Source organism: Mirounga leonina, unplaced genomic scaffold (genome assembly GCF_011800145.1).
Source record: "Mirounga leonina isolate KUSES-001 unplaced genomic scaffold, KU_Mleo_1.0 Mir_93, whole genome shotgun sequence".
Taxonomy (NCBI): domain Eukaryota; kingdom Metazoa; phylum Chordata; class Mammalia; order Carnivora; family Phocidae; genus Mirounga; species Mirounga leonina.
This window is the reverse complement of record NW_023270854.1, coordinates 821,749-846,757: the sequence shown is the minus strand read 5'-3', so window position 1 is coordinate 846,757 and position 25,009 is coordinate 821,749. Positions and strand designations below refer to the sequence as shown.

The 25,009-nt window shown below is 47.0% G+C and overlaps 1 protein-coding gene across 11 annotated transcripts in view; it reads left to right on the top strand.

Moving 5' to 3' along the window:
* The window catches only part of ATP9B (ATPase phospholipid transporting 9B (putative)), a 229,832-nt gene that overhangs the window by 137,410 nt on the left and 67,413 nt on the right, over positions 1 to 25,009 (top strand). For all 11 annotated transcript variants that reach the window (XR_004677674.1, XM_034996241.1, XM_034996244.1 and 8 more), the window contains 2 exons: positions 1,695 to 1,855; positions 19,774 to 19,916. Coding sequence is in view for 10 of the 11 variants with exons in the window: in XM_034996241.1 (XP_034852132.1) it covers positions 1,695 to 1,855; positions 19,774 to 19,916 (304 nt within the window). In the remaining variant the exon portion in view is untranslated. The remainder of the gene's footprint in view (positions 1 to 1,694; positions 1,856 to 19,773; positions 19,917 to 25,009) is intronic.

Sequence of the window (25,009 nt, the reverse complement as noted above, 5' to 3'; positions counted from 1 at the left end):
TGACAAAATTTGGTGTTTTTTTCTAACTATGGGTTCGAATGTTTTCATGCAAGTCTGTGGCAGATGTCAATCACAACCAGATACAGACCAAAGACTGAGACATGGGGAAAGCTAACCTCGTTTTGGCCAAAATTAGGGGTTTTCAAAAGTACTAAAAAATAAGCCAAGTTACTAGTTAATTAGCTCAGTAATTCTCAAACGTTTTAGTTTGAGAATTGTAGTATCTCGTTTATTTTATCAAAGTTGTGGCAATCACTTTCTTTTTAGATTACTCTCTTTCACAATTTGTACGAGATTCGGGAGGAGCTCAGATGGTGGTGAACTGACAGGGGTGGTAGGACTCGGTCCCCGTCAGGGTCCCGTGAGTGAGGAGTAGGCAGGGTGGGCAGTCAACAGGGGCGACTGTGGGTTCTCCATGGCCGTCAGGGAGCCCACCTGGCTAGCAGGTGGGGAGCCACAGCTTGGGGATGAGAAAAGCGAGGGTAGGCAGGGTAAGGCCAAGGCCACAGAGGTGGGAAATGCAGATTCAGATCTCAGTGTTTTCTAACTCAAAGAACGAGAACAGGAGAACGTGTGTGGCTTACTTTGTCCCAGGAGCTGTGCTTTGTCTTTAACCCCCTGAGTCTTGTTAGGGAGGCACTTCTGTAACCCTGTTTTACAGATAAGAAAATGGGTGTACAGTTTGCCCAAGGTCCTACTGTGAGGTGGCAGAACCAGCGTTCAGATGAGCCCCATTTTGATTCCCGAGGAAATATCATTGCTGTGCGACCCCACCTCTCCCACTGTGTGGTTCTGAAGCCTTTTTGCAAAGCCCAAGACCCCACCCCTGTGTCCACCCACATGCTGTACCACACTGTGGTCCTTCAACCAGGCCACTTAGCAGGGGAGGGCAGCGTGCGGACCACCAGAGCTTGAGATCACTTCTGACTTGAGCAATGAACACTGCTTCTCACCGTTTCCAAGATCCCACACAGAATGCACCCCAAAATGAGTTCATTCCCATGGACATAGCTTCCCCTCACGGTCTGCTCAGCTAGGACACGATCCACAGAATGAATTTGGGGTTGTATACCTTTTTGGGAGAACCTAAAGTGTAGGATTTGTGCACATTAAAAAGGTATTCAGTCAAGCTAACTACCTTGTCTGTTGCTTTTCTGCTTGATTCAGAGAAGGTTTTTTTAGAGACCCTCCTGGCAGAGAGGGATGACAGACACTGTCCTATTCCTGGGAGCTTCTACGTGAACATAAAATCCTTACGTGGAATGCACTTAAGCATCAGGTAGCTGGCATAGCACATGCGGAGAGACACACACATCCACTCTCCACAGACTGAGCAAGTCTCTGCCGTCCTCTGCACCCCCACCCCCTGTCCCAGTCTGCCCCAGTCGGCTGTCATAGCATCTTCATCTTGAGAAAGGATCTGGGTGTTTTTTGGTTGGATACCCTGGACTCCTGTTGTCTCAGTAAATCCTTTCTGGGAATTTCCTGGGGATCATGACTCCCTTTCAGAAATTCTGCTTAAATCTCTAAGAGGCTTTTCAGGAGAAGAGTAAAGTTAATACCGTTTTGTATTTCATTATAGCTAAGGTCAGTACAAGAGGGAATTTAAGGGTGTCATTCATCACTATCACGTATTCACATTAGTCATGTTAGGGACATTATGGTTATGCCCTAATTCTGTGTTTTTCTTTCAGGTTGGTTTGTTGGACCTTGAACTCAATCAGCTGACCAAAGCACTGTTTGTGGCTTTAGTTGCTCTCTCGGTTGTTATGGTAACCTTACAAGGATTTGTAGGCCCGTGGTACCGCAACCTGTTTCGGTTCCTCCTCCTCTTCTCCTACATCATTCCCATCAGGTAGGTGTAAGAATTAAGAGAAAACAAGTAACTGATTTCATTGAGTTTGATTTTATTGAAATTTATCTTTGGCAGCATGGAAGAAGTTATCCACACAAAGCTAAAGAGGAAGGAGCCAACAACTCTGATGAATCTTAAGGAATGCTTCTATAGAAAATAATATTTTGGGGGGGCAAAGTCAGTTTTGTTAGAATAATCTAGAAATCTGGTGCTTTTCCTTATATGAATGTTTTGATAGTATATTCAAGAATTGGGAGATATTTCTTGATAAAACAAACAGTTTTGTTTACTGCCAGTAGACTTCTAGTACCTTTGGATTATATGTGTCACTAAGTTATCTTTCAGAAACCATCTAATATATCTGTCAAGTGAGATAAAATATTGAGTAAGACAGACTTTAATATGAACAATTTTTCAAAATGATAACTCATTTAACTTGAAATTGGGATCTAAATAGTTAATATTAGATGCCTAATGAGTTTACTTTACTAATATTTATAGTACGGATATATATAAGTCCATTCTAAAATATTTCCACAAAGTATATTTCAAAAAAATGCTTCATATATGTGACTGAAAATTTTTACATGAATGAGCAGTTCAAGCCTAATCATGTATAAAGCATGAAGCTAGAATAAGCATCTTCTGTAACCCAGAGCAGAGTAACATAGACTAGAACAGTCTTGCGCAAGGATGGAAACATTCTGAAGGGAAAGGCTTCTTTACAGACCAGCTTTCTCCAAAAGTTTGTCTAAAGGTGCTGTCCCTTCCACTTACGTACGTCTCTAAAGCGGGGCTGTGGCGTGCCCCCGGGTGCCGTGCCCACGACAGTGTCCTGTGTACAGCCCGCTCCATCCAGCCCCCACTCGCTGGTTGAGACGGGGAGCTCGTCTCCGCCCCTCCGAGAACACGCAGTCGTGTGCATTCACGGCTGTTTCTGCTGGAACTGGAACACCTACTCCCGTGGACACTCTCCCCTTGACCGCCTCAGCGTCATGCCTGATGGGGCCAGCCTGCCTTCCCAGCCCTGTGTGCTTCCTTCCACCACCACACCACACTCCAGGCTTGGCCCTTCTCAGCCGTGTGTGCTGCAGGAAGCCTCTCCTAACCTGGGCTCAGTGCTCACTGCCAGCCAGCCTCTTGGTATCACAGCAGCCTGATTTAATTCTGCTGACGTCTCCACTGGTCATTGATACTTGGTCTTGCTTTTCTGATGCTCTGTGCTCACCACGCTCCGTGAGGAAAGGGGCCGCGTTTGGCTCCGTGCTTAGAACAGAGTGCAGGGCGTGCCCCAGGGCTCGTCACACCCTCACTGAACAGACCGTCACAGAGGTCCTGCCCTGCTCTGAGGAGCTGCAAGTGTGCAGACCATCGGTCGAGCTGTCAGGCGGTGTCATCGTTAGCACCTAGATGCGTACCGAGTGCCAGCAGGGCGCTCTGGTGACAGAGCTGTGTCCCCAGAAACTCACTGGGTAAGTGGAAACAGGCAGAATATAGCTATTGATCAGTCTTCCCAGAACTGACCCCTTCAGATGGGATGGTCCAGCGGGTAGTTCCTGGTCTGAACGCATTCAGCCCGGATGCCTAGTCACCATCCCCCCACAGCCCTGATCTGTGCCGGGCACGTCGCCCAGTGTCCCATGGGGACGTGGATGCAGTCGTAGGCCTGAAGCATGCATGGAACCCGGCAGAGCGCGCCTTGGCTCAGCTTACTGCCGCTCCAGCAGCCCCAGCCTGGTGCATGGCACGCACCACGTCCTCAGTGCAGCGCGTGGAAAGAACGGCCCCAAAGGAAAGCCAGCTTGCAAATGTGATAAGTCTGTGTTGCTAGTGTTTTCACTCTTTTACAGTAAATGCAATACAGAGTTCACTGCCAGACGTAGCACGCCAGTGGGTATGTTTCCCAAAAGTAGCCTTGGAAGCCTGCCTTCCCTTACTCTCTGTGTCCGCTCAACCACCCATTTCTGTGGATTGTATCTGCTGATTTAGCTTGACGTTGTTGCTCCCTAGATCAAGGACCTTGATGTCATTTCTGCTTTGAATGAATGTCACAGCTTTCCCCAGGAGCTTCCTGACTCGAGTCCGAGGCCGACAAGGATTCCTTCTACAATTCCCCACGGGAAAGAAGGCCACATGCCTAGCACCCCACACACAGCCCACTAGGTACCAGCAGCACTTAGTGCTGGAAGGTGTGAGCTTGGGGCCCCACTGCCCAACAGGAACCCCCTGCCCAGTGTGAGCCAACCCCCCTGCCCGGTGCGAGCCCTCCTGCCCGGTGTGAACCAACCCCTCTGCCTGGTGTGAACCAGCCCCACTACCGGGTGTGAGCCCCCCTCCCCGGTGCGAGCCCCCCTGCCTGGTGGGAGCCCCTCCTCGCCTGCTCAGGCTGTGTCCACAGGGACCGGCCTGCAGGTGTTAGCTTGTTAGCACACTCCTCTCTTCTCCTTCAACTGCCAACAAAAGTCTCCTGCTCCTGCATCCATCGAACAAACACCTATTTTCTTAGTAAATCCTGTGTTGTTTTGTTTTGCCTTGGTTTGTGCTTTTGCTTCATTAATCTTGTTTTTCTTCATTTGTGTTGCTTTTGTCAGTTCTAAGGTGTTTTTATGTTGTCCCTTTCAAGACTCTCATACAGTGCAGAAGGCCTAGTGGGCCTTCTTTTTTCTGGAGCACTTCTGTATTTAACTGGTGGAAGCCGCTGAACACTATTCAAATTTTTATTATATTTTTTAATGAAATATTTTATTCCTTTGGACGCTCTAATTTGTTCAGCATAATGACAGTATAAAGAGACTTCACATTTCTTTTGTCAAATTAACAGGAAAAATGAACTATAGTTACGAAATATAATACGTTATAAGCATTTTTAGGCCGATACTAATTTTCAGTGGTTTTTTTTATATTTCAGTCGTATATATACTTATAGTAAAAAATTAGATAATACCTGATAACAAGAGAAAGAAATAGGTATTATCTGTAATTTTACTATTGATAAGAACTATAAAATTTTTCAGATACGTGTACATATATAGACTTATAAATATGAATGTGCATATTTATATATATATAAATATACCAGCATTTACACAAAAACAGAACTTTGTTGTTGTTTAGCTTATATAGCCTTTTTAAAAGTCTTTACAAAATGAGGAATGTACTAAGTTTCTACAAGTTCGTCTTGTTCTGGTTTTGTAGTCAACAGGTGTTTTTGTTGTTGTTTTTTTAATTTTATTTATTAATTTGACAGAGAGAGACACAGTGAGAGAGGGAACACAAGCAGGGGGAGTGGGAGAGGGAGAAGCAGGCTCCCCGCAGAGCAGGGAGCCCAATGTGGGACTTGATCCAAGGACCCCGGGATCATGACCTGAGCCGAAGGCAGACACTTAACGATTGAGCCACCCAGGTGCCCCATAAGAAACTCTTTTTTTTTTTTAAGGATTTTATTTATTTATTCATGAGAGGGAGAGAGAGAGAGAGGCAGAGGCAGAGAGAAGCAGGCTCCCCGCCGAGCAGGGAGCCCGATGCGGGACTCGATCCCAGGGCCCCGGGATCATGACCTGAGCCGAAGGCAGATGCTCAGTGACTGAGCCACCCAGGTGCCCCTCCAGTCAACAGTTTTATATTTACATGTTCAGTCAAGTGTGAGAGACTTACTAGACAGAATTATACCTGCACCTCTTTTTAGCTCCAAAATGTCTCACGCCTACTTCAACACGATCCTTTGCCTTGTTTTTCACAGTTTGAGAATGCAGTTAGACAAATGTGGCAGAAGGAATGAAAACTGTAAAATGTGAAAAGCCTAGGATGCTGATTTAGGGAATTCATGTTTACATTTGATTCAACAAAGTTTGTTTTCCTTTGCAAAGTTTCCATAAAATATGAATAGTAATATGTTTTAGTATTTGCTAAATACGCTTTTCAATTTAATAAAGGATAGATTTAAAAAAAATTTTTTTTTGAAAGTGCACAATTTTGGAAAGTTAAGTGCTTTTTCCTCTATTGACCTAACACATGTTTTTAATGGAAGTACAGTGTTACATTAGTTTCAGGTGTCCAGCATAGGGTTTGGGCAACTCTGTGCCTTAGCAGATGCTCCCTGCAGTAAGTCCGCTCACCGTCGGTGGCCATGCAGTTACTACAGTCTTACCAGCGACCCTCCTGGTGCTGCACGTCTCATCCCCATGACCCCCTTATTTTTTAACTGGAGGTTCGTACTTGTTAATCCCCTTCACCTGCTTCACCCTTCCCTGTAGTAACCACCCATTTGTTCTCTGTGTCTGTGAGTCTGTTTCTGGTGTGTTTGGTTGGTTCAAAGGCTTTTCAAATTTAACAAACGTAGGCTGTTTCATAGAAATTTTTCTTGACAGAATAAAATATTTTTGAGCCACCTGATATAATTTACTTTGTCTTTCAAGGAAAACATTTCAGGGTTTAACTCTTGTAATTGAAATAGATATATGTTCCCTGCATTGTTTGTGTCACTCGTAACAAAACACAAACCGTCAGAGTTCTTCGTGGCCCCATCAGGCCAGGTACTTGTGGTTGCTTGTTGGTTCAGTAGCTCTTCTCCCCACATGCTTTCCAAGTGTTGTGTCGTGTTCTCACTGATGGTCCAGAAAACTCCTATCAGTGCTGGGTCAGAGGGACCTTTTTACTCTCACGGGGGCACGCGTGGGTGATGGGGGTAGAAAGGTGCTGCCAGTGAGGACTCTGTCCCTTCTGAGAAACACATGGGCCCGTCTTGTCTAAAGCACTGCAGGGCGCCTGGGTGGCTCGGTTAAGCGACTGCCTTCGGCTCAGGTCATGATCCTGGAGTCCCGGGATCGAGTCCTGCATCAGGCTCCTTGCTCAGCGAGGAGTCTGCTTCTCCCTCTGACCCTCCCCCCCTCATGCTCTCTCTCTCTCTCTCTCAAAAAAAAAAAAAAAAAAATCTAAAGCACTGCAGTCGGTGGGGGCCCTGTGGCTTGGGCAGCGGGGCCCCCATTCTGCCACCTAACTGCCCGAAGGAGTGAGTAGCCAGCTCTGCTCAGAGTGCTGCAACAGTAAGAATCGAGTATCGAAAATTTCAGGTAACATGGGTACAGAATTTGCTTCAGAACCTAGAAATTAACTCTCTTAACATCTCAGGAGGGCCTCCTTTTCCATTTAGCATGCTTGGGGAAAAAAGTGTTTCCAACCTAGGAAACCAGTCAATGGTGGTGGAAATTTGCAGCCTATCCAGATTGCAAAAGATACTAATATTAGAAAATTCACGGTTTGTAAAGCATGCACAGGATAGAGGCCAAGGGTGTTGCTGGACAGCTTTTTGCTGAAGAGGTTAGGTATGTGACTCATGGACTCACTCACCCGCTTGGCCGGAGCCTGGAGCGGATGGGGTTATCCAGGAGAGATGTGTGCAGAAGCCTCTTGTCAGGTCGTGTGGACCCCCGTAACACACATGGGAGACACACACAGCTTTTGAGAATCCTGGATCAGCAGGAGCATTACCAGCTTGAGCTGGAAGGAACAAGAGACAGGCTGAAATGAGGGAAGCCTGTTGGACCCCCCAAATCCGACAGGCAGGAAACAGGCTGATAGAGCTGCCCCGCTGCAAACTGGTGCTACCCTTGCAGAGAAAGGAAGAATCACTGAGGCCACAGGTGTGCAGGCCTGGACCTACAGGCCCAGAGAGTGGAGCATCCAGTCACAGAAGACTGTCCCCAGCTCTCCTAACCTGAAAGAGTTGGCCCTACTGGGCAGGATACGGGTGTTCTTTTCAGGTCCATGTTTTACTGATAGTCTTTCTCAGTCTATAGCTTGAATTTTTACTATTGGTGAAATTATGAAAAAATGTTAATTTTGCATAGTCAAATATATAAGTCTTTTTTGCTGTTGGTTACACTCTCTCTGTATGTTGTTTAGGAAGCTGTTCTGTGCTCTGGATGATGGAGCTGTCCTCCTGCATTAGCTTCTGAAAGCATAGCAGCGTTGTCTTTGACAACCTTTTTTTATAGCGTGAAACAGGATTTTCATGTACCACTACCATACCAGTTGTCTCAGCATGCCTTGTAAGAAAGACTGTTCCTCAGTGACGAGAGCCCCTCTGTCATACGCTAGGACTCAGACACGCATAGGCCGCTCTGGGTCTCCTGTGCTGTCCCCTTGGGGGGTTTGCCTGTTCCTGAGCCAGAACTCACACACCTTTGTCCTGAGTTAGTGGTTCCTAGAAAGGGCCTTCCTCCTTGTGCTCTTCAAGAGCAACCTTGTTCTCCCTGGCTGTTTGCATTTAATACTATATCTTCCAGACCATGAATCTAGCCTATCTCTAAATTTTTCTTTAAGATTTTTTTATTTAGGGGCGCCTGGGTGGCTCAGTAATTAAGCGTCTGCCTTCGGCTCAGGTCATGATCCCAGGGTCCTGGAATCAAGCCCCACATCGGGCTCCTGCTTTGCGGGGAGCCTGCTTCTCCCTCTCCCACTCCCCCTGCTTGTGCTCACTCTCTTGCTATGTCTCTCTCTGTCAAATAAATAAAATCTAAAAAAAACAAAAAAACGATGTATTTATTTATGGGGGGGTGGGCAGGCAGAGGGAGAGAATCTCAAGCAGACTCCCTGCTGACCATGGAGCCCAACACAGGGCTCGATCCTGTGACCCTGAGATCATGAACTGAGCCGAAATCATGAGTCAGCTGCTCAACCGACTGAGCCACCCAGGCGCCCCAACATAACTCTTAATTTTTTAGGTATTCGGTATCTCAAATTTTAAAAAATTTCTTAGAAATCTTGCACAACTTTTATTAGAGCTATTCTTAGATACTTGATATTTTTTAAATGCTATTGTAAATACTGTAGGTTTTGAAAGAACTGTTTCCTTTGTATTTGTTACTGGTATGGAGAAATCAGATGACTTCTATAAAATGATTGAAACCATCAATTTTGGTAAAACTTTATTGATTTCAATTATTAATCTGTGGCTTATTGGATTTTCTCTATAGGTAATTGTATCATCAGTAAATAATGACAGTTTTGATTCCTGCACCATTTATTTCTTTCCCTTATCGCTGTATCAAAGATTCCTGATACAACGTTAAGCAGAAGTACTAATAATAGACTGTTTTTGTTTCCAACGTAAAAGGCAAAACTTCCAAGATTTCATCAAGTATGCTATACATTTTTATAGAAACCCTTTTTTTTTTTTTTTTAAGATTTTATTTATTTATTTGACAGAGAAAGACACAGCGAGAGAGGGAGCACAAACGGGGAGTGGGAGAGGGAGAAGCAGACTCCCTGCCGAGCAGAGAGCCCGATGTGGGGCTCGATCCAGGGACTCCAGGATCATGACCTGAGCCGAAGGCAGTCGCTTAACCAACTGAGCCACCCAGGCGCCCTATAGAAACCCTTTTTATACTAAGGAAGTTTTTTTTTAAAAGATTTTATTTATTTGAGTGAGCAAGAGAGAGAGCACGAGTGGGGGGCAGGTGGGGAGCAGCAGTGGGAGAGAGAGAAGCAACAGACTCCCTCTGAGCAGGGAGCCCTATGCGGGGCTTGATTCCAGGACCCTGAGATCATGACCTGAGCCGAAGGCAGACGTTTAACCGATTGAGCCACCCAGGAGCCCCCTGAGGAAGTTTTTCCTATTACTATTTTGCTAAAATTTGTTTTAAAATTATGAATATAGTTTTTGATAGATTTTTTAAATCTATTGAAATATTTTATCTTTAAATTTTTCCTTAATATTTTAATATGAAAAATTATATTGTTTGACTTTCCAATGTGGTACCTGCCTTTATTCTTTGGGGAAAAGATGCAACTTAATCATGATATACCATCCTTTTTGTGTTACTGGATCCCACTGTAATTTTTGTGGAATTTTTGCATTGCTCCATATGACTGACTCTGCTGTAACTTTCCTTGTGGTGTTTAGTGTCAGGGGCATGCCATTCTCATGATTATGTTGACAGGTCTTTCATTTTCTCTTCTCTAAAATATTTTCTGTAAAATTATAATGATTTATTCCTTGATATTTACACATTAGGGAGGCCTGAACTTTTTACTGTGAAAAGATATTTGGCAGAGTTGGTGTCTTTAATAGGTTAAATATATTTATCAAATAGTTGTAAATAATTAAATAGAAAAGTTGATTTCAAGTTTTTAATTTCTTTTTCAGTCAGTTTTGCAGTTACAGTTTTCAGGAAATATGTCCCCTGTGCCCGGATTCAAGTGTATTCCCACAAACCTGTTGATAATGTTTTCCTTTTGCCTCATATGTGTAGGGTCAGTGGTGTTGATCTTTGTCACTCACTCTTGATACTTGTTTCTCTTTTCTGTTTTTCTTGATCCGTCTTCTAGTAGATGTATAAGCTGTAGAAGTTTTTTAGGAAAACCTTCTCTAGGCTTTATTGATTCTTTGTGCTATATAATATATCTCTAATTTATTATCTTCTCTCCTCACACCTTTTTTGGTTTGTGTTACTCTTCTTGAGATAGATGTCTCAGTTACGAGTTTTCAGCCTTTTTTCCCATTCTGAATATGTCATTGAGGCTATAAATTCACACAGAAGTACTGCTTTGGCTACATCCCAGACGCTTCTGTATGTGGTATTTTTGTTACTGTCAGTACAGAATTTCCACTGTGATTTCTTCTTTGACCTGTGGTTATTATAAGCATATTTGCATTTTCTAATTATTCTCTGTGTTCATATTTAGTTTTTTATGTTGTTGTCGAAGAGTGTATCTTAGTCATTTCAGATGCATGAACGTTTGCTGAGACGCATTGTAGGGCTGGGTGTTTGGTTGACTTAAACCTGGGTGTTGGATTGCTGGAATGTGTGCAAGTCTGTTAGGCCGAGATTGTTAATTTTGTTTTTCAGTTTCTCCACACCCTGCTGGCTTTTCTGTGCCTTCTGTCACACTTGCAAAGCGTCAGGTGGAAATCTCCCATTGGTATTGGGAATCTATTTTCTCTGGAATTCTATTGCTGGCATTATATATTTTGTGGCTTTGGTATCAGAGTATACAAATTTAAACTTATATATTTCTGCTGAATTAAGCATTTTCTCATTATAAAGTGACTTTATCTCTGCTAAAATTTTTTTTTTTTAAGAGTTATTTATTAGAATGGGGGAGAGAGAGGGAGAAGGAGGGAGAGAATCCTCAAGCAAACTCCAAGCTGAGCACAGAGCCTGACGCGGGGCTTGACCCCATAACCCCCAGACCATGACCTGAGCTGAAAGAGTCAAACCCTTAACCCGCTGAGCCACCCAGGCGCCCCTCTGTGAAAGCTTTTTGCATTAAATTCTACTTCGTGTTATGTTCATATAGCCATGCCGGCTGGCTGTAATGGGCTTGGCTTGCTCCATTTTGCACTTTCCCTTTTGTGTGTGTGTGTGTGTGTGTGTGTCTCTTACGTTTCATTTTTACCTACTCCGACAAACTGCCTACACAGTTACTGTGATTCTGTTGTATTCCTGGTTTAAACCTATCATCTTATTTTGTTTTTTTAGTATGACTCCCCTGTTCTGTATTTTCCTCCTGTCTTACCATTTTATAATTCTTGTATAGTTCCACTTTCTTCTCTACTAGTTTGGAAGATTTTAAGCCGTATTTGTTCTTTTAGTAGTTAGCCTGTGAACTGAGATCGTTATTTTCAATCTATCAGATCTGCAGGTAGTTACTTCCTTTACGTTATTGTCTCGGAGTAACGTTTACCTCCCTGCACCCCTTCGACCTTGTGCCGTTTTTGTCGTGTATTTTAATCCAAGTCATTCTTAAGTCCCAAAGATACTGTCGTTTTCTACATTCCTTATGCATTTTGGTGTATCCATGTGTTTCTTCATTTCTTCTTATACGTCAGGCCTTTCATATAGAATGATTTTCCTTCTGTCAAAAATTTATTGTTTTGGGGGCGCCTGGGTGGCTCAGTTGGTTGGGCGACTGCCTTCGGCTCAGGTCATGATCCTGGAGTCCCGGGATCGAGTCCCGCATCGGGCTCCCTGCTCGGCAGGGAGCCTGCTTCTCCCTCTGACCCTCCTGCCTCTCATGCTCTCTCTGTCTCATTCTCTCTCTCAAATAAATAAATAAAATCTTTAAAAAAAAAAAATTTTTATTGTTTTGTTTACTGTGGGTTTGTTGGAATGCTCTAGATTTCTGTTTGGCTTTCCTTCCTGAAACGATTCCGCTGCGTGCCCCACGCTGCTCCTTGGTACCCTCCGCCCTACGGCAGTTTTCCAACCTGTGTCTTGTTGTTGCTCTGCACTTGGGCACTGTGTGGGGACAGAAGCTCCTTTTCATACAATGCTCAGAATTCGGTGCATTTCTTGTGTCTGTGGATCGGTCCTTTCCCATCCCAGAAAACTGGGTTGTCGTCCCCTTATATACTGCTCTGTCCCCTCTCTTTTGGGGACACGAATGTGAGACTTGTTCAGCGTCTTAACCCCACTCTTTGTTTCCCCTGTTCCTCCCTATTCTCCACCTCTGTCCCCATTCTCCATTTTGTACCATTCCCAGCAATCCGACTTCCTAGTCACCGACCTCATCTGTGGCTGCATCTGGGCCGCTGTCAAACCAGTTGAGTTCTTAATTTGTTACTGATACTTTTTAGTTTGGGAAATTCTGTTTGGTGTCTTCATCACATTGATTTATTCATTTTTACGTTTGTCTCTTCCGTGCAGATGTCTTTCTAGTTTTCACTGTGTTCCCTGTTTTACAGCCTGTGTCAGTCACGTGCGGGATCTGCTGCTTTTGTTGGTCCTTTCTCTTGTTTTTCCCTTCTGGCTCTCGCTCGTAGTACAGTCCCCCTGAGTGCTGTGCTGTTTGTTGTTGGGTTTTGTTTTTGGTTTATTTGGGGAGGTTTTCTTTGGTAATTGTATTTGAAAGGCTAATTTTATGAGTAATGTGAGATCAAAGATGAAAGTTATGTGTTTCTGAAAACTCTACACTTGCTTCTGCGGTGTACTTGGAGGTACCACCTGTCTTGGAACATCTTCCCCCAAATTGGAGATTCACAGTCACTGAATTGTGTGAGCCTGGTGCCATCTCCATGTGCACCTGCCTCGCTTTCCAGCTTCCCCCTTAGTGTGATGGTGTATCCCCTCACAGCCCTGCCTCCCGTGGAAAGAAGGGCCTTTTGTTGGACCTCCACCTTTTAATGGTCCCGGTCTTTGTTTTTGCTCCTGCCCAGGTAGCCTGTTTCTGAAGAGAGAATTCAAACTCTTGGGGCCTGGCACATGATTACTTAACCTTTGTAGAAACTGAGGAGGGCTCAACCCAGAAATTCCTTCCTATCTAGTCAGTTCCTTATTTCTTCTAAGAAATCTAAAAAATATTTTATACAGTATTTCTTATTGTTTTCAGTGGGAACATTGGTTCAAATAGGATAGCCTGCCATTACCCAAGATCACAGAACTTTCTTGCAGTTTTGTATAAAGAAAGTTAGACAAATTTGAATGAAACTTTCTGATTAACTTTGTTGGCAGTACTTTCCAAGGGTAGGTAAAATTTTCAGGCCCCAAATGTGATAAACTTTATTCTTGAGAATGAAGCAGGCTTTGTTTTAACAACAAAGTGCAACTATATCATAGCAAATTTGGGGAATGCAAGGTGACATTAAAAAAAAATGTGACCTGGATAAGTTATGGTCTATCTATACAATGAATACTATCCATTAATAAAAAGGAATAAAGTACTGATACATCGAACAACTTGGGCATTTATAGGACGTTCTTAAAGTTAGAAAATTATAATGATGGACAGTTCAGCGGTTGCCAGGGTTCGGGTTGGGGGCAGCTAGCGCTGTTGGGAGTTAACCTGAGGACTGTGAGATGGAACTGTCTGATCCCGATGGTGGACGGGTGTGACACGAATCTGTCCTTGGGACACATAAAGCAGAAGAGTGTGTGTCAAACCTGACAGAGCCTGAATAAAGCCTGCGTTTGACTTAATCGGGTTGTAACACTGGTTCTGCTTGGAGAGTGTGTTTCGTGGCCTAAGGTGTCACTACTGGGGGAGCACCCGGGATCTCCCCTGGTTTTGCTACTTCTGTGAGTCTAAAAACGACTTCAAAGTTAGAAGTTACAAAAAAGCAGGGCGCCTGGATGGCTCAGTCATTAAGCGTCTGCCTTTGGCTCGGGTCGTGATCCCGGGGTCCTGGGATCGAGCCCCGCATCGGGCTCCCTGCTCTGCGGGGAACCTGCTTCTCCCTCTCCCACTCCCCCTGCTTGTGTTCCCTCTCTCGCTGTGTCTCTCTCTGTCAAATAAATAAAATCTTTAAAAAAAAATTTACAAAAAAGCAAAACACTATCATCACCGTTGGCCCACGAGAGTTGGTATATACTTGGAGGTGGAGGTTTCAGGCTCTGGAGTCTGGGGGTTGTGAGTTTGCATTCTTGGGTTGAGGGTACCTCACTCTTGCTGTGGCCTAAGGAGGTCTCTTCTGTTCCTTCGCAGGGTAAAGTATTTACTGCACCAGTAGCTGGATTCACTCTTCAGCCCTTTGTCCTTCTGGCTCTTCTTGTTTCAGTTTGTGTTGTCTTTTCATATAATAATGAGCAGCTCTTTCATGTTTGCAAATATATTTATCTCATTTGCCTTTTAATTAGACTGTGGTACTTTTTCATGAAAGATCTATAGATGCAGTTTGTAAATTAAGTATAAGTTAAAGGGGGACTTTATGTGTCAAACAGGTGCAAAGAAGATGTGAAGAGCAACCTGTTGGGTGTGGCTCGAACAAGAAGCCCAGTGCCCTCTGGGTCTTCTCCCCGTCTGCTGACTCTGCCTGCCTTCTTCGGGTCAAATGTTTTCTCTGCCCCGTCTTCCTCACTTGCTTACACAGATGGTGTTAGTGGCCTCAGGCTCATGTTCTGCTCCCGTAATTACACGCTTTCTTTGAACCAGTTCAGGAAAACTCCTGAGAGTGCACTGGTGCTCCCAGAACCCAGAACCCAGCAGGGCCTCACTGTGCATAGCCTGGATCCGCAAGGCCCGGTGCCCCGGCCCGACCTCGGAGCAGGGGTGGGCCTCTGCGGCCGCAGCCTTGCAGCCCGGCAAGGGCGTGACTCATCCCCGCTCTGTGTGCGGGGGACGATAGTGGGGGCGCTGGGGGCGCCTCCTCCCACCCCTCCAACCTCTGCCCTGGTTTCACTGTAGTTACTGACCCCTTCGGTAGAGAGCTGAGCTGAGCTTTTCCAACCTTGAAAAGCATCTGATTTTCTCCCTTCAACCTTTTCTTTTTCTTTTTCTTTTTTTTTAAGATTTTATTTATTTATTTGTCAGAGAGAGACCACATGCACAAACACGGGAAGGGGCAGGAAGGGCAGGCAGAGGGAGAAGCAGGCTCCCCGCTGAGCAGGGGACTCGATGCCGGGACCCTGGGATCATGACCTGAGCCGAACGCTCAACTGACTGAGCCACCCAGGTGTCCCTGCCTTCAGCCTTTCCATCTGGTCTTTTTTTGCCTGGTTAACTTTCTTATGAATATTTTGACACAACCAACATGCTTCATTTGGGGTCTTATATATCTTTGCCATTCCTTTACTCTTAGACGACCAGAGACATTTGATTTTAAGGTGTATCAAATTGTATATAATTAGTACTTTTACTTATTTATGAACTGCAGGAAGTGCCTGCCCTTTAATAGGAATATTTATCCCTTTCACGTATTGACACACGTATTTGGCCTCACTCCTGCATAAATACCTTTATGCTGCTGCTATGTGGTGTGTTTTACCTGTCAGTACACACACACACACACTCGTGGTCCTCTGAGCTCCAGCTGGTGCAAAGTGTACGCAGTATTTCACGTGGCCCCCACGTAGACACCGAAACAACTCTGGATGGTGGGGAAGGCCTGAATTACCTTGTTGCCACTCACCCCGATATCTGAGCCTATGATTAATATTTGATCGTGGGGGATGTTGAGGAGGTGGGGCTGACGTCACTCTGAACGGAAGGCGAAGAGGTGAGTCTCCCTGAAGACCATCCTTACTGTGCCCCGTCTCCCGAAGTGTGGCGCGGAGCAAGGGTGCGTTCTCGGAGGCCTCCGGGGGCCCCAGGTCCTGGTGCGCTCCCGGGCGTCCCGCTGCCTCGTTCGCAGCTTCTGACTCTCCTTGTGGCTCCGGCATTTCTTTGCTTCAGTTGATCTGGAACACGGATGCTCCATTTATTTCTCCTACTTCATTCCAATCTCTAATCTTCCCGCACCCATTCAAAAACTTAATAATGTGATGTAGAATTTTGCATATGCCAGTTTAAACTGCTTTCACACCTTACCGGGTTTTCTGTTGCTTAGGGCCGAGGGCTGTCCGTTTTGTGTACCCTTGTGTATGCAGTGGTGGATGCGGTTCCGACGGACTCTCAGGGTACTTGGGTGTGCACCCACCTTCGTCCACTTACGTAGCATCTATAGCTTCTGAGCTCTGGAGCCTTGCCGACGACCTGCCTTCACCTAGTGGTGCACAGACGTGCTGCCCGCCCCGGTCCATTCCCTTTTAGCTCAGGGCTCATCTTCTCTATAAAACCTTCTCCCGACTGTGGAGACCGGTGATCCTCTGCTCCAGTGACATAATTCAGTAACCTGCTTTTATGCGTTAGTGCCAATACCCACAGTGACCCTACCCTAGAGGGCGTTTTACAGGTACTGTGTGTGACCGAGGCTCAGATCAAGTGGGTCGTTTGTCCAAGATCATAGAACTGGTAAATTTGGAAATTAACCATCAGTACAAGTCATACCTGACCTTAACCCTGTAAAATTCAGTTAGCCATGCTTCTTCCTGATGGAGCATAAAAAGGGGGTTCAGAGAATTGGGGAGGTTGAGCGGGCCAGAGTTGATTATTGAGATAAGGGAAATGAAAGGGAAAAGGAACCTGGAGTCCTTCGGCAGTTCTGGCTCAGGTGACAGGTGGTCCCAAGGAGTGTTTCCTCCTCCTTGAGAAAGAGTAGATTTGTCTGTTTTGTTTTGTCTGGCACCGGAAGACGAAGGGGGAATGTTACCGTCCATGGTATATATTCATGTAGAGGGATCTGTGGTGAGTCTGAGGTAGGATCGTCTGCAGGCAACAGAATACACTGGTCTCAGGCCCAGGACAGAGGTCCAGACTCCTAGCAGAGACTTGAATGTCACCCTCCACGTGCCCAGCGTTGGGAGAGTTCAGCCAGTAGGATCTTGGTGCCATCCCTTGCCATCCACGGTGTGTCAGGAAGAGGTGGATGGGGCGCCTGCATGGCTTACTCAGTGGGCATCCGACGCTTTGTCTCAGCTCGGGTCTTGATTTTGGGGGTCATGGGTTCAGACCCCATGTCGGGCTCCGCACCCCAGAAAAGAGGTTAAAGATGTCACAAAATGAAAAATTTGGGGGGAGATTCAGATAAAACGGCATCTGTGCCATTTCCCATAGATGACAATTGACAGGAAAAAGCTTTGATTACTTTTGATAGAACTTGTCCTTAAAATGATTTGTGCTCAGATTAGGATCTACACATACGCCTCAGGCAGGCAGGAGTGTGCGAGCCCTTTCGGGCGGCTGCATTCCCTGGGGAGCGCTGCAGGCGCAGGGCCTGGCTCGGCTGGGAGCCCGAGCGCCACCAAGCGCCACCAAGTGCCACCGCCACCACCCCATCGTATCACAGGACAGTCTGAACGCAGCGGGCACCATGCAGGCTGACGGGGTCCTGGCCCATCACGGCACTGAGGGAAGTAGGCCTCCTGTTTATCCAGGGCCCGGGTTCCCTCCTCCGACATTGCCCGGTGGTGAGGTGAGGCTGGGCGGGACTGTTTGGTCAGGAAAGAGCCCCTGGGAGGTGCCTGCTCCGCGGTCAGCCTTGTGCTCCTGTGCTCAGCTTTGGTGCCCCTTCTTGACACTCCTGACGCTCCGCAGAGTCCAGGGGCTCCGTTTCGGTGTGTGTCACAGTGAGGATCACGATGGCCTTCGTGTTCACTTGACCGTCTAAAATGGCAGACAGCTTTTCCACTTAATTTGAAATGGATCACAGTTGGGTCAGCTAGCAATAAAATGAGCTTAAAATAACTGGTATCCATTACCTTATTATCTACCTCTGTAATTCTCAAAATGGTAGGCTTCATGTTTTTTTGTTCGTAAGTCATGTTACTGTGAAGTACTTTACTAGACGAGCGGAGGTCTAAATTTTAAAATTCTATAAATTAACACATTACTAAAAAGTAAGTATAGTGGTGATAATTATGGTTACTCTGTGAACTTAGTGTTTGAGATTTGAGCTTCTAGAGATTTTTAACATTAAAAAGCAAACTATATGAACGTTTGACCAAAATATACGATGCGTATAAACTCAAGCTTCTGCTTCCTGTGTGGTATTTCAGTCTTAGTTGAAGATACATTTTCTATGATAGTTTTCACTTGTAAAGTGAACTTGTGTTTTATTTTTCCTTGAAGATTATCCGCATTCTCTGTTCACTGGCCTTGCGGGTGTGTGCCGTAAGCCGAAAATAGTCCCCTGGCGTTTATCTGTGACTCAGTATTTCGTGAAATAACAAATTCTTACCGTTCATGATTTGAAGAGAGCAGCGCGGATGAACCCAGAAGGTGCTCCTTGGGCTCCCACTGCTCCCCAAGCCCAGCAGCACCCCGTGAACTCTTGAAAACTTCCTGCCTGCCTGTGGAAGTCTGTGTACTTGTCAATTAAAACTCTTCTTTCTGACCAGCAGAGTTCTTAGGATTTTTAAGATAGGAGCTTTATGGACAAATAGCTCATTATGATTATTTTAATTTTCTTTAACTTACCTACAGACTGGACTCTCTCCACTGACTGAGTCCTCCATGTTGCTTCTCAAGAGTGCGTTTATTAGTAGGTAGATCTGTATGAATTGCCATGTTGGTCATAATGAGTGACTGCCAGCAGCTTCCCCACATTGTGTAGCTATATCACATATCACATCTGCTATTTTCTTTTTTTTTTAAAGATTTTATTTATTTATTTGACAGAGACACAGCAAGAGAGGGAACACAAGCTGGGGGAGTGGGAGAGGGAGAAGCAGGCTTCCCGCGGAGCAGGGAGCCCGATGTGGGACTCGATCCCAGGACCCTGGTATCATGACCTGAGCCGAAGGCAGACCTCTAACGACTGAGCCACCCAGGCGCCCCACATCTGCTATTTTCTTGACCAAATCAAATCAGGCACAGATTTTTTTCTAGAATTGGAAGCATATCTGAATGGTCTTGAGTCTGAATGTGAACGAGAGCAAAGCTGGGTACGTGTGAAGGTGGGAGCAGAGTGAGTGTGTCAGTGAGCCCCGCAGGGAGTTGAGTGCCGCTGAGGTCACAGAAGAGCCCTTTGTCCATCGCCCTGACTGTGAAACCCACGATCTGCACCATGGTCTGGCCCCCGCCACGCCTGATCCCACCTCCTGCCGCTCTCCCCCACGGTGCTTCTGCTCAGGCCACACCACCGTCCCGGGCCTCAGGGAGGTCCCTGCCCTGGCTCGGAAGCCTGGTGTTCTGAGGGGCCCAGTCCTCCCAGGATGTGTTTGGTCTGGCAGTCATCGTCCCAGGAAAGCATCCTGTTTGTTCTTGTAAAATGAGCGGGTGAAGGTTATGGTGCATTTCGAATATCTGTTCCGAGTGGGATGCTGCCTGATCTCCTTACACACGCACCATCTCTCCTTTGTGTCTGAGCGGGGGTACTTAACGCACATCCACCTTCTCCTCCCGCATCTGCCTCTGCACGCTCCGCTGGAGGACCAGGGTGAGGAGCCTGTTTACCATCGCCTACAAACATGATAAGGGACCTAAAAAGGTTTGTTGGCTTAAGTGTCAACAAATTCATTTATTTTAAAGTCTGAAATACGGTGTTACCTACTTAGTTCACGTGAGATTAAAGATAATATGTCTGTATGGAAAACATGAGTTTGAACGTATTGTGTGGGTTTGGACCCAACTAACGACTGTGATGAACCGGTTTTGTTTGGCAGTTTGCGTGTGAACTTGGACATGGGCAAAGCTGCGTACGGATGGATGATCATGAAGGACGAGAGCATCCCCGGCACGGTCGTGCGGACCAGCACCATCCCAGAGGGCCTGGGGCGCCTGGTGTACTTGCTGACGGACAAAACAGGTACTGCTCCTGGTTCGTGTTTGCCTTTGTGTGCGCTCGCCGGCATCCAGTGCAGGGCGACCTGGTGCGTGTGTGTGTAGCGGCGTATTGAAGTCATTCAAATTTGGGATTTTCCAGACTCCACTGAACACTCGCACCCAACTAACCTTCACCTTCGAATAAACACGGTATCATTAGAATTAGCAAAATGTTAAATCCTTAGAGATTTAAATGACACGTTTATATATTTTTGAGTCTCTGCTGCCGTACAGTTCTTTGTTTTACTAGCTGCGGCTTCTGGAGAGGAAATACTGCTTGCCTGTTTATTACAGGATGATACTTGTGAACTGTTGGAAGAATGTAACAAGACGTGTGTGGGTTTGGTATTTTAACAGTAATGTTCTCCTGAAGAGCCTATGAGTGACTATCCCACCCTCAGGTCCCTGCTCCGAATTTTATTTGCCCTTATTTCATTTTTCTTTTGTTTCATCAAAGAATCCTTGTCAATCCTTAACATGATAAATAAAAGATAAACTGAATCCAGTGAAAATCCTAGCAACAGGTTAAATCCCTCCCTGATTTCTTCACTCATAGTTTAAATTCCTGGTAATTCTTGGGGTGCCTGGCGGCTCAGTCCCTTGAGCGTTGACTCTTGATTTCAGCTCAGGTCATGATCTCAGGGTCGTGAGATCAAGCCCCGTGTTGGGCTCTGTGCTCAGCGGGGGAATCTGCTTGAGATTCTCCCTCCCTCTGCCTCTCCCCTCAGTCACATATGCTCTCTCTTTAAAATAAGTAAGTCTCAAAAAATATTTCCTAGTAATTCTTGGTGAACTAGAACTAAGAATACTTGTATAACATGATAAAATATGTCTCAAATAAAATTCAGCATTATTTTTAATAAAATACTAGAAAAAACTTCACCATAGTCAGGAAAAAGAAAGAGAAATCTAACAACCCTGTTACTTCACATGTTTCATTCTGGCCGTTGCAGTAAGACAAGAACTAGAAATAAGCTCTACGCCTGAAAGATGGAGCAAATATTTGTAGATGAAATAATGAACCAAGGGAATCAACTGCTAAGAGTAAGAACCAATGAAGCGTCAGGTCACAGGTCAGAATAATAAAATAGCTCCCTGCGTGTCAAGCAGACCGAAGAGTGAAGGCCCTGCTCGTGGTAGCGCGAGCGCGTGTGAAACGCATGGGCATAGACGGGAGTGAAGGACGTGCGTGAGGATGATCAGACCTTACAGAGAACCGTGAAGGAAGACGTAAACCAGTGAAGGGACAGACTGTGGTCTCCAGCGCAAGGCCCCCAGCGCGAAGATGAGGGATTGAGTAGAGCCTGCCTTCACGATGAAGTGACAGGTTTACTGCAGTTCAGTCAAAATCCGTTTGCCTGTGGCATGTCGTTTTGTTTTGTTTTCTAATTTAAAGTGGGTTTTTTTGTTTTTATTTAAGTAACCTCTATCCCCAGCGTGGGGCTCAAACCCGCAACCCCGAGATCAGGCGTCACACACTCCCGACTGAGCCAGCCGGGCGCCCCAGCAGCATTTGGTTGTGGTCACGTTGGTCCTTGTGGCATGTCGGGGGCTGTCCCGTCAGGTGATGCTCGTAAGTCCGAAGAACCCCAAAGTAACGAGGGGCTCAGACTCAAGAAGGCAGGCTGCGAAATGCCTTCAGATTTCTCCCTTCCCAACCTCACTGAGCCGACAGGGAAAGATTCAGAGAATAAATCTCAGTGTGGGGGACACACAGGCATGCCTGCACAGAGGTTGAGTTATTTCTGGGAGGCAGGTGGGATTATTTTGATGGAGAAGCTGGAGTGAAGCAAACCCAAACTCAAAATGGTTCCTGAAGGGACCCCACAGAAGAGGGTCCTGGAGAATCGGTGAGTTTACAGCACACAGGTCTGTGGGGGCGCACAGGAGGCCGTCAGGCTGCCCACCGGCGGCGGAAGAAACCCAGCTGTACTCAGCCCTGCACTCAGCAGCCTGGACCTTGTGCATAAATGCAGTCGGAAACCAGGAACAGCGGCGTGCACTCGGAGTCCTGCACAAACAGGCACGCTGGGCCCCAAGTGCACAGATCTGTGCGTGTTCACAGAGAAGCCCAACGGAGCCCTGAGGAAAGGGTGCCGGATTACAGAAGGGCTTAGTCACACCTGTAAATTCAGTGTCAGAATTAAACTACGTTTCCACATGCCAGCAACAGTGGGGGCATTTAATTCCAAAAAGGCCAATTAGAATAGCAGCAAAATGTATAAAGTAATTAGAAATAAATCCAAGCAGAACATGTGTAAAGCCTGCATGGATGTAAGTTTGAAGACCTGAGCAGGAGCTAAGTGAGAGGGTGGGCGTCTCAGTGCCGCACCCCGCGTGGACAAGTCCTACCTGTCTGAGGCGCACGCTGCCCCAGGACCTTGTCTGCACCGTTGGTGGGGGCGTTACCTGGCGGCCACCGCTCTGTCCCGACGGACGAGCCCCGGCAGCCTCCGCACCGCAGTGCCCCTCTGGCTCCTGTTCCCCAAGGAGACACGTGCGCACGCGCAGCAGGAGACAAGCCCAGGAATGTTCATGGCATCATCTTGGACAACAAAACCAGACTGAACGTAACAGAAGCGATTATCAGTACAATGCATAAATCGTGGAGTGTTTGCAGTTGAATGCTAACAAGCAATGACGGTGTCACAGTTTAATGTTGAACCAAGAAAGGTCTGGGGCTTGGGGCACCTGGGTGGCTCAGTTGGTTAAGCGACTGCCTTCGGCTCAGGTCGTGATCCTGGAGTCCCGGGATCAAGTCCCGCATCGGGCTCCCTGCTCGGCGGGGAGTCTGCTTCTCCCTCTGGCCCTCCTCCCTCTCATGCTCTCTGTCTCTCATTCTCTCTGTCTCAAATAAATAAATAAAATCTTTAAAAAAAAAAAAAAAGATCTGGGGCCTTCCCCTCTCGGAGGCCTGTGCTCGCCTCCTGCCCTGTGTTCTAGGCGTGGGGCGTGCTTATCCGGGGAGCAGGTGTAGTCTGGGCCGTCCTGTCTGCACCCCACCTGCTTTCGTGGCCCCTTAAATCTGCATGTAACACGCCTAAGTGTGGTACCTGTTATTTCACGTCAGTTCACAAACAGGAAGCCTAAGTCAGCTCACAGTATGCTTGAGGAGTAACTGGTTCTCTCTCCTCTCCCTGTGTCTCTGGATGTGCGATATCAGCAAGGGAAGAAGGATTTTGTGAAATCATTTCTTCTTAAAATCCAACTTTTTATTATGCATTTTAAATGGTGATGGGGTCATCATTCTGTTTCTTCATAGCTCCTCCGTTTGTCTTTGAATTCTGAGTTCCATCCAGGTTAAGGATGAGTGGTTTTGCCCAGAGTCATAAAGTGAAACCCCATTTTCCCCATGTCTCACTCTGCTGCTTTGACAAAGCAAAGGTAAATAATCTGGGCTTCTGAGATTTAAAAAGAATTACAGAATATTATATAAAATATGTGAACGAGAGAAAATCTTACACATTTCATTTTCCAAAAGGCCTTTTTGTGCCAGAAGTCACTGAAGGGATCCCCTGTCATCGCTTCCTAGTGTTGGAGCTGCATGGAGTCTTAAACATTTTTAGTGTTTTTAAAAATTTTTGGTCTTGAGCTTTTTCAGACCCTTTCTGCGTAATCACGAGGTGAACGCCACCCACGGCACGTCCGGCGAGCCATGCGCTGTGCCAGCCCTGTGCCTGTCCTCGCCCCGGGGCCACGGGCCCTTGCCCTTCACGGGTCCTCCTCCCCAAGGGCACTCAGGAGGGAGTGTTGCCTTGGCCGCTTCTAAAGGCCACACGGACCAGATCGCAGGTGAAGGACATCAAGGACGAGCTGTGTAATTGCCACAACACTGCCAGCACATAGTAGGACTTAGCGCTGTCCCCACTTCAACTCTGTAAAAACCAGCTTCTCGCACAGGTGGAGGCCGCCGGCACACCGGGCTTAGGCCCTCACCTCTGGGCAGCGTGCGGCCTCGGGCAGACCCCACCCTCCGAGCAGAGCCCTGTGTTGTCTGCCAGGAGGGCTGCGTGGCTCGTGCTCGCGCTCCCCTGCCCTGCGGGGGGTCCTGCGCAGCTGTGTATCTGGTGTTACTGGGAAGCGTTGTCCGGCAGGGACTGAAGTAACTGCGCTCTGTGTTGTGTTACTCTCGTCGTGTGAGTGATTCAGGTCCTCTGCAGTTGGCCGGGGCCCAGCGGTGGGCACCACCATCACGGAGGGTCTGATGGGGGGGGTGGTTTGGTAGAGGGTGGAGAACTCAGGGTGTAAGACCGTTTGCAGACATCATCTGCTTAACCGAATGAGCTGTTGTGTGAGGAGCCTTTCGCTGCTGACATGACCGTAAGGCAGTCCCTGGCGTGATTGTGATCGGGCTTGTGCCTCATCAGTATGCTTTCTGACAAGAAGCGTCCATCACGCGGCCTCTCGTTTGCCCCAGCAGAACAGAGAATGAGGTGTCCCGCGAGTGCGTTACAGTTTCCTTGTGGACAAGAAAGCAGTGTGGTGTAATTAGGTCTGATTGGGGTGCACGTTTCGGTAAGATCTGAAATTAATGATGTTGCCATAGTGACGCATGTGGCCAGCAGTGCATGAAACATGAAGCAGTTCATTCGACAAGAGCAGACATCTGTTAGCTGCCAGGGTGCAGAGCGTGTTGACGCCGACCAGAAGTGGTGGCCGTGCCATGACACGTGAGCAGACGGCGCTGGCACGCCGGGGCAGGTCGTCCGCACCGAGCCCGCCGGGGGGCCTCCGTGCCTGCGCCGGCTGCTCCTGACGGAGCCCCTGCTCAGAGACGGTGTGCAGGGAGCTCGTCAGTCGTAGCCTTGGCGCCGGGCGCAGCCTGGTACGGCAAGCCGCGAATTCCTTTGCTGGGAATCTTCGTGCTCCGGTACACGACAGCATTCCCAAAGCGCGCCCCGAGACAACAGGCCGTTGGCCGTGCGGTTTGCACGCGGCTCGCGTCAGCTCCCAAGGCCGCATCCTCTGCAACGGGAAGTGCTGTGTCCGCGGTGGCAGGGGCAGCAGACCATGGCGTGCGCGCCTCGCCGGGGAGACCTGGAGCTGGGCGTCGTGTCCCGTAAGCTGGGGCCGGGC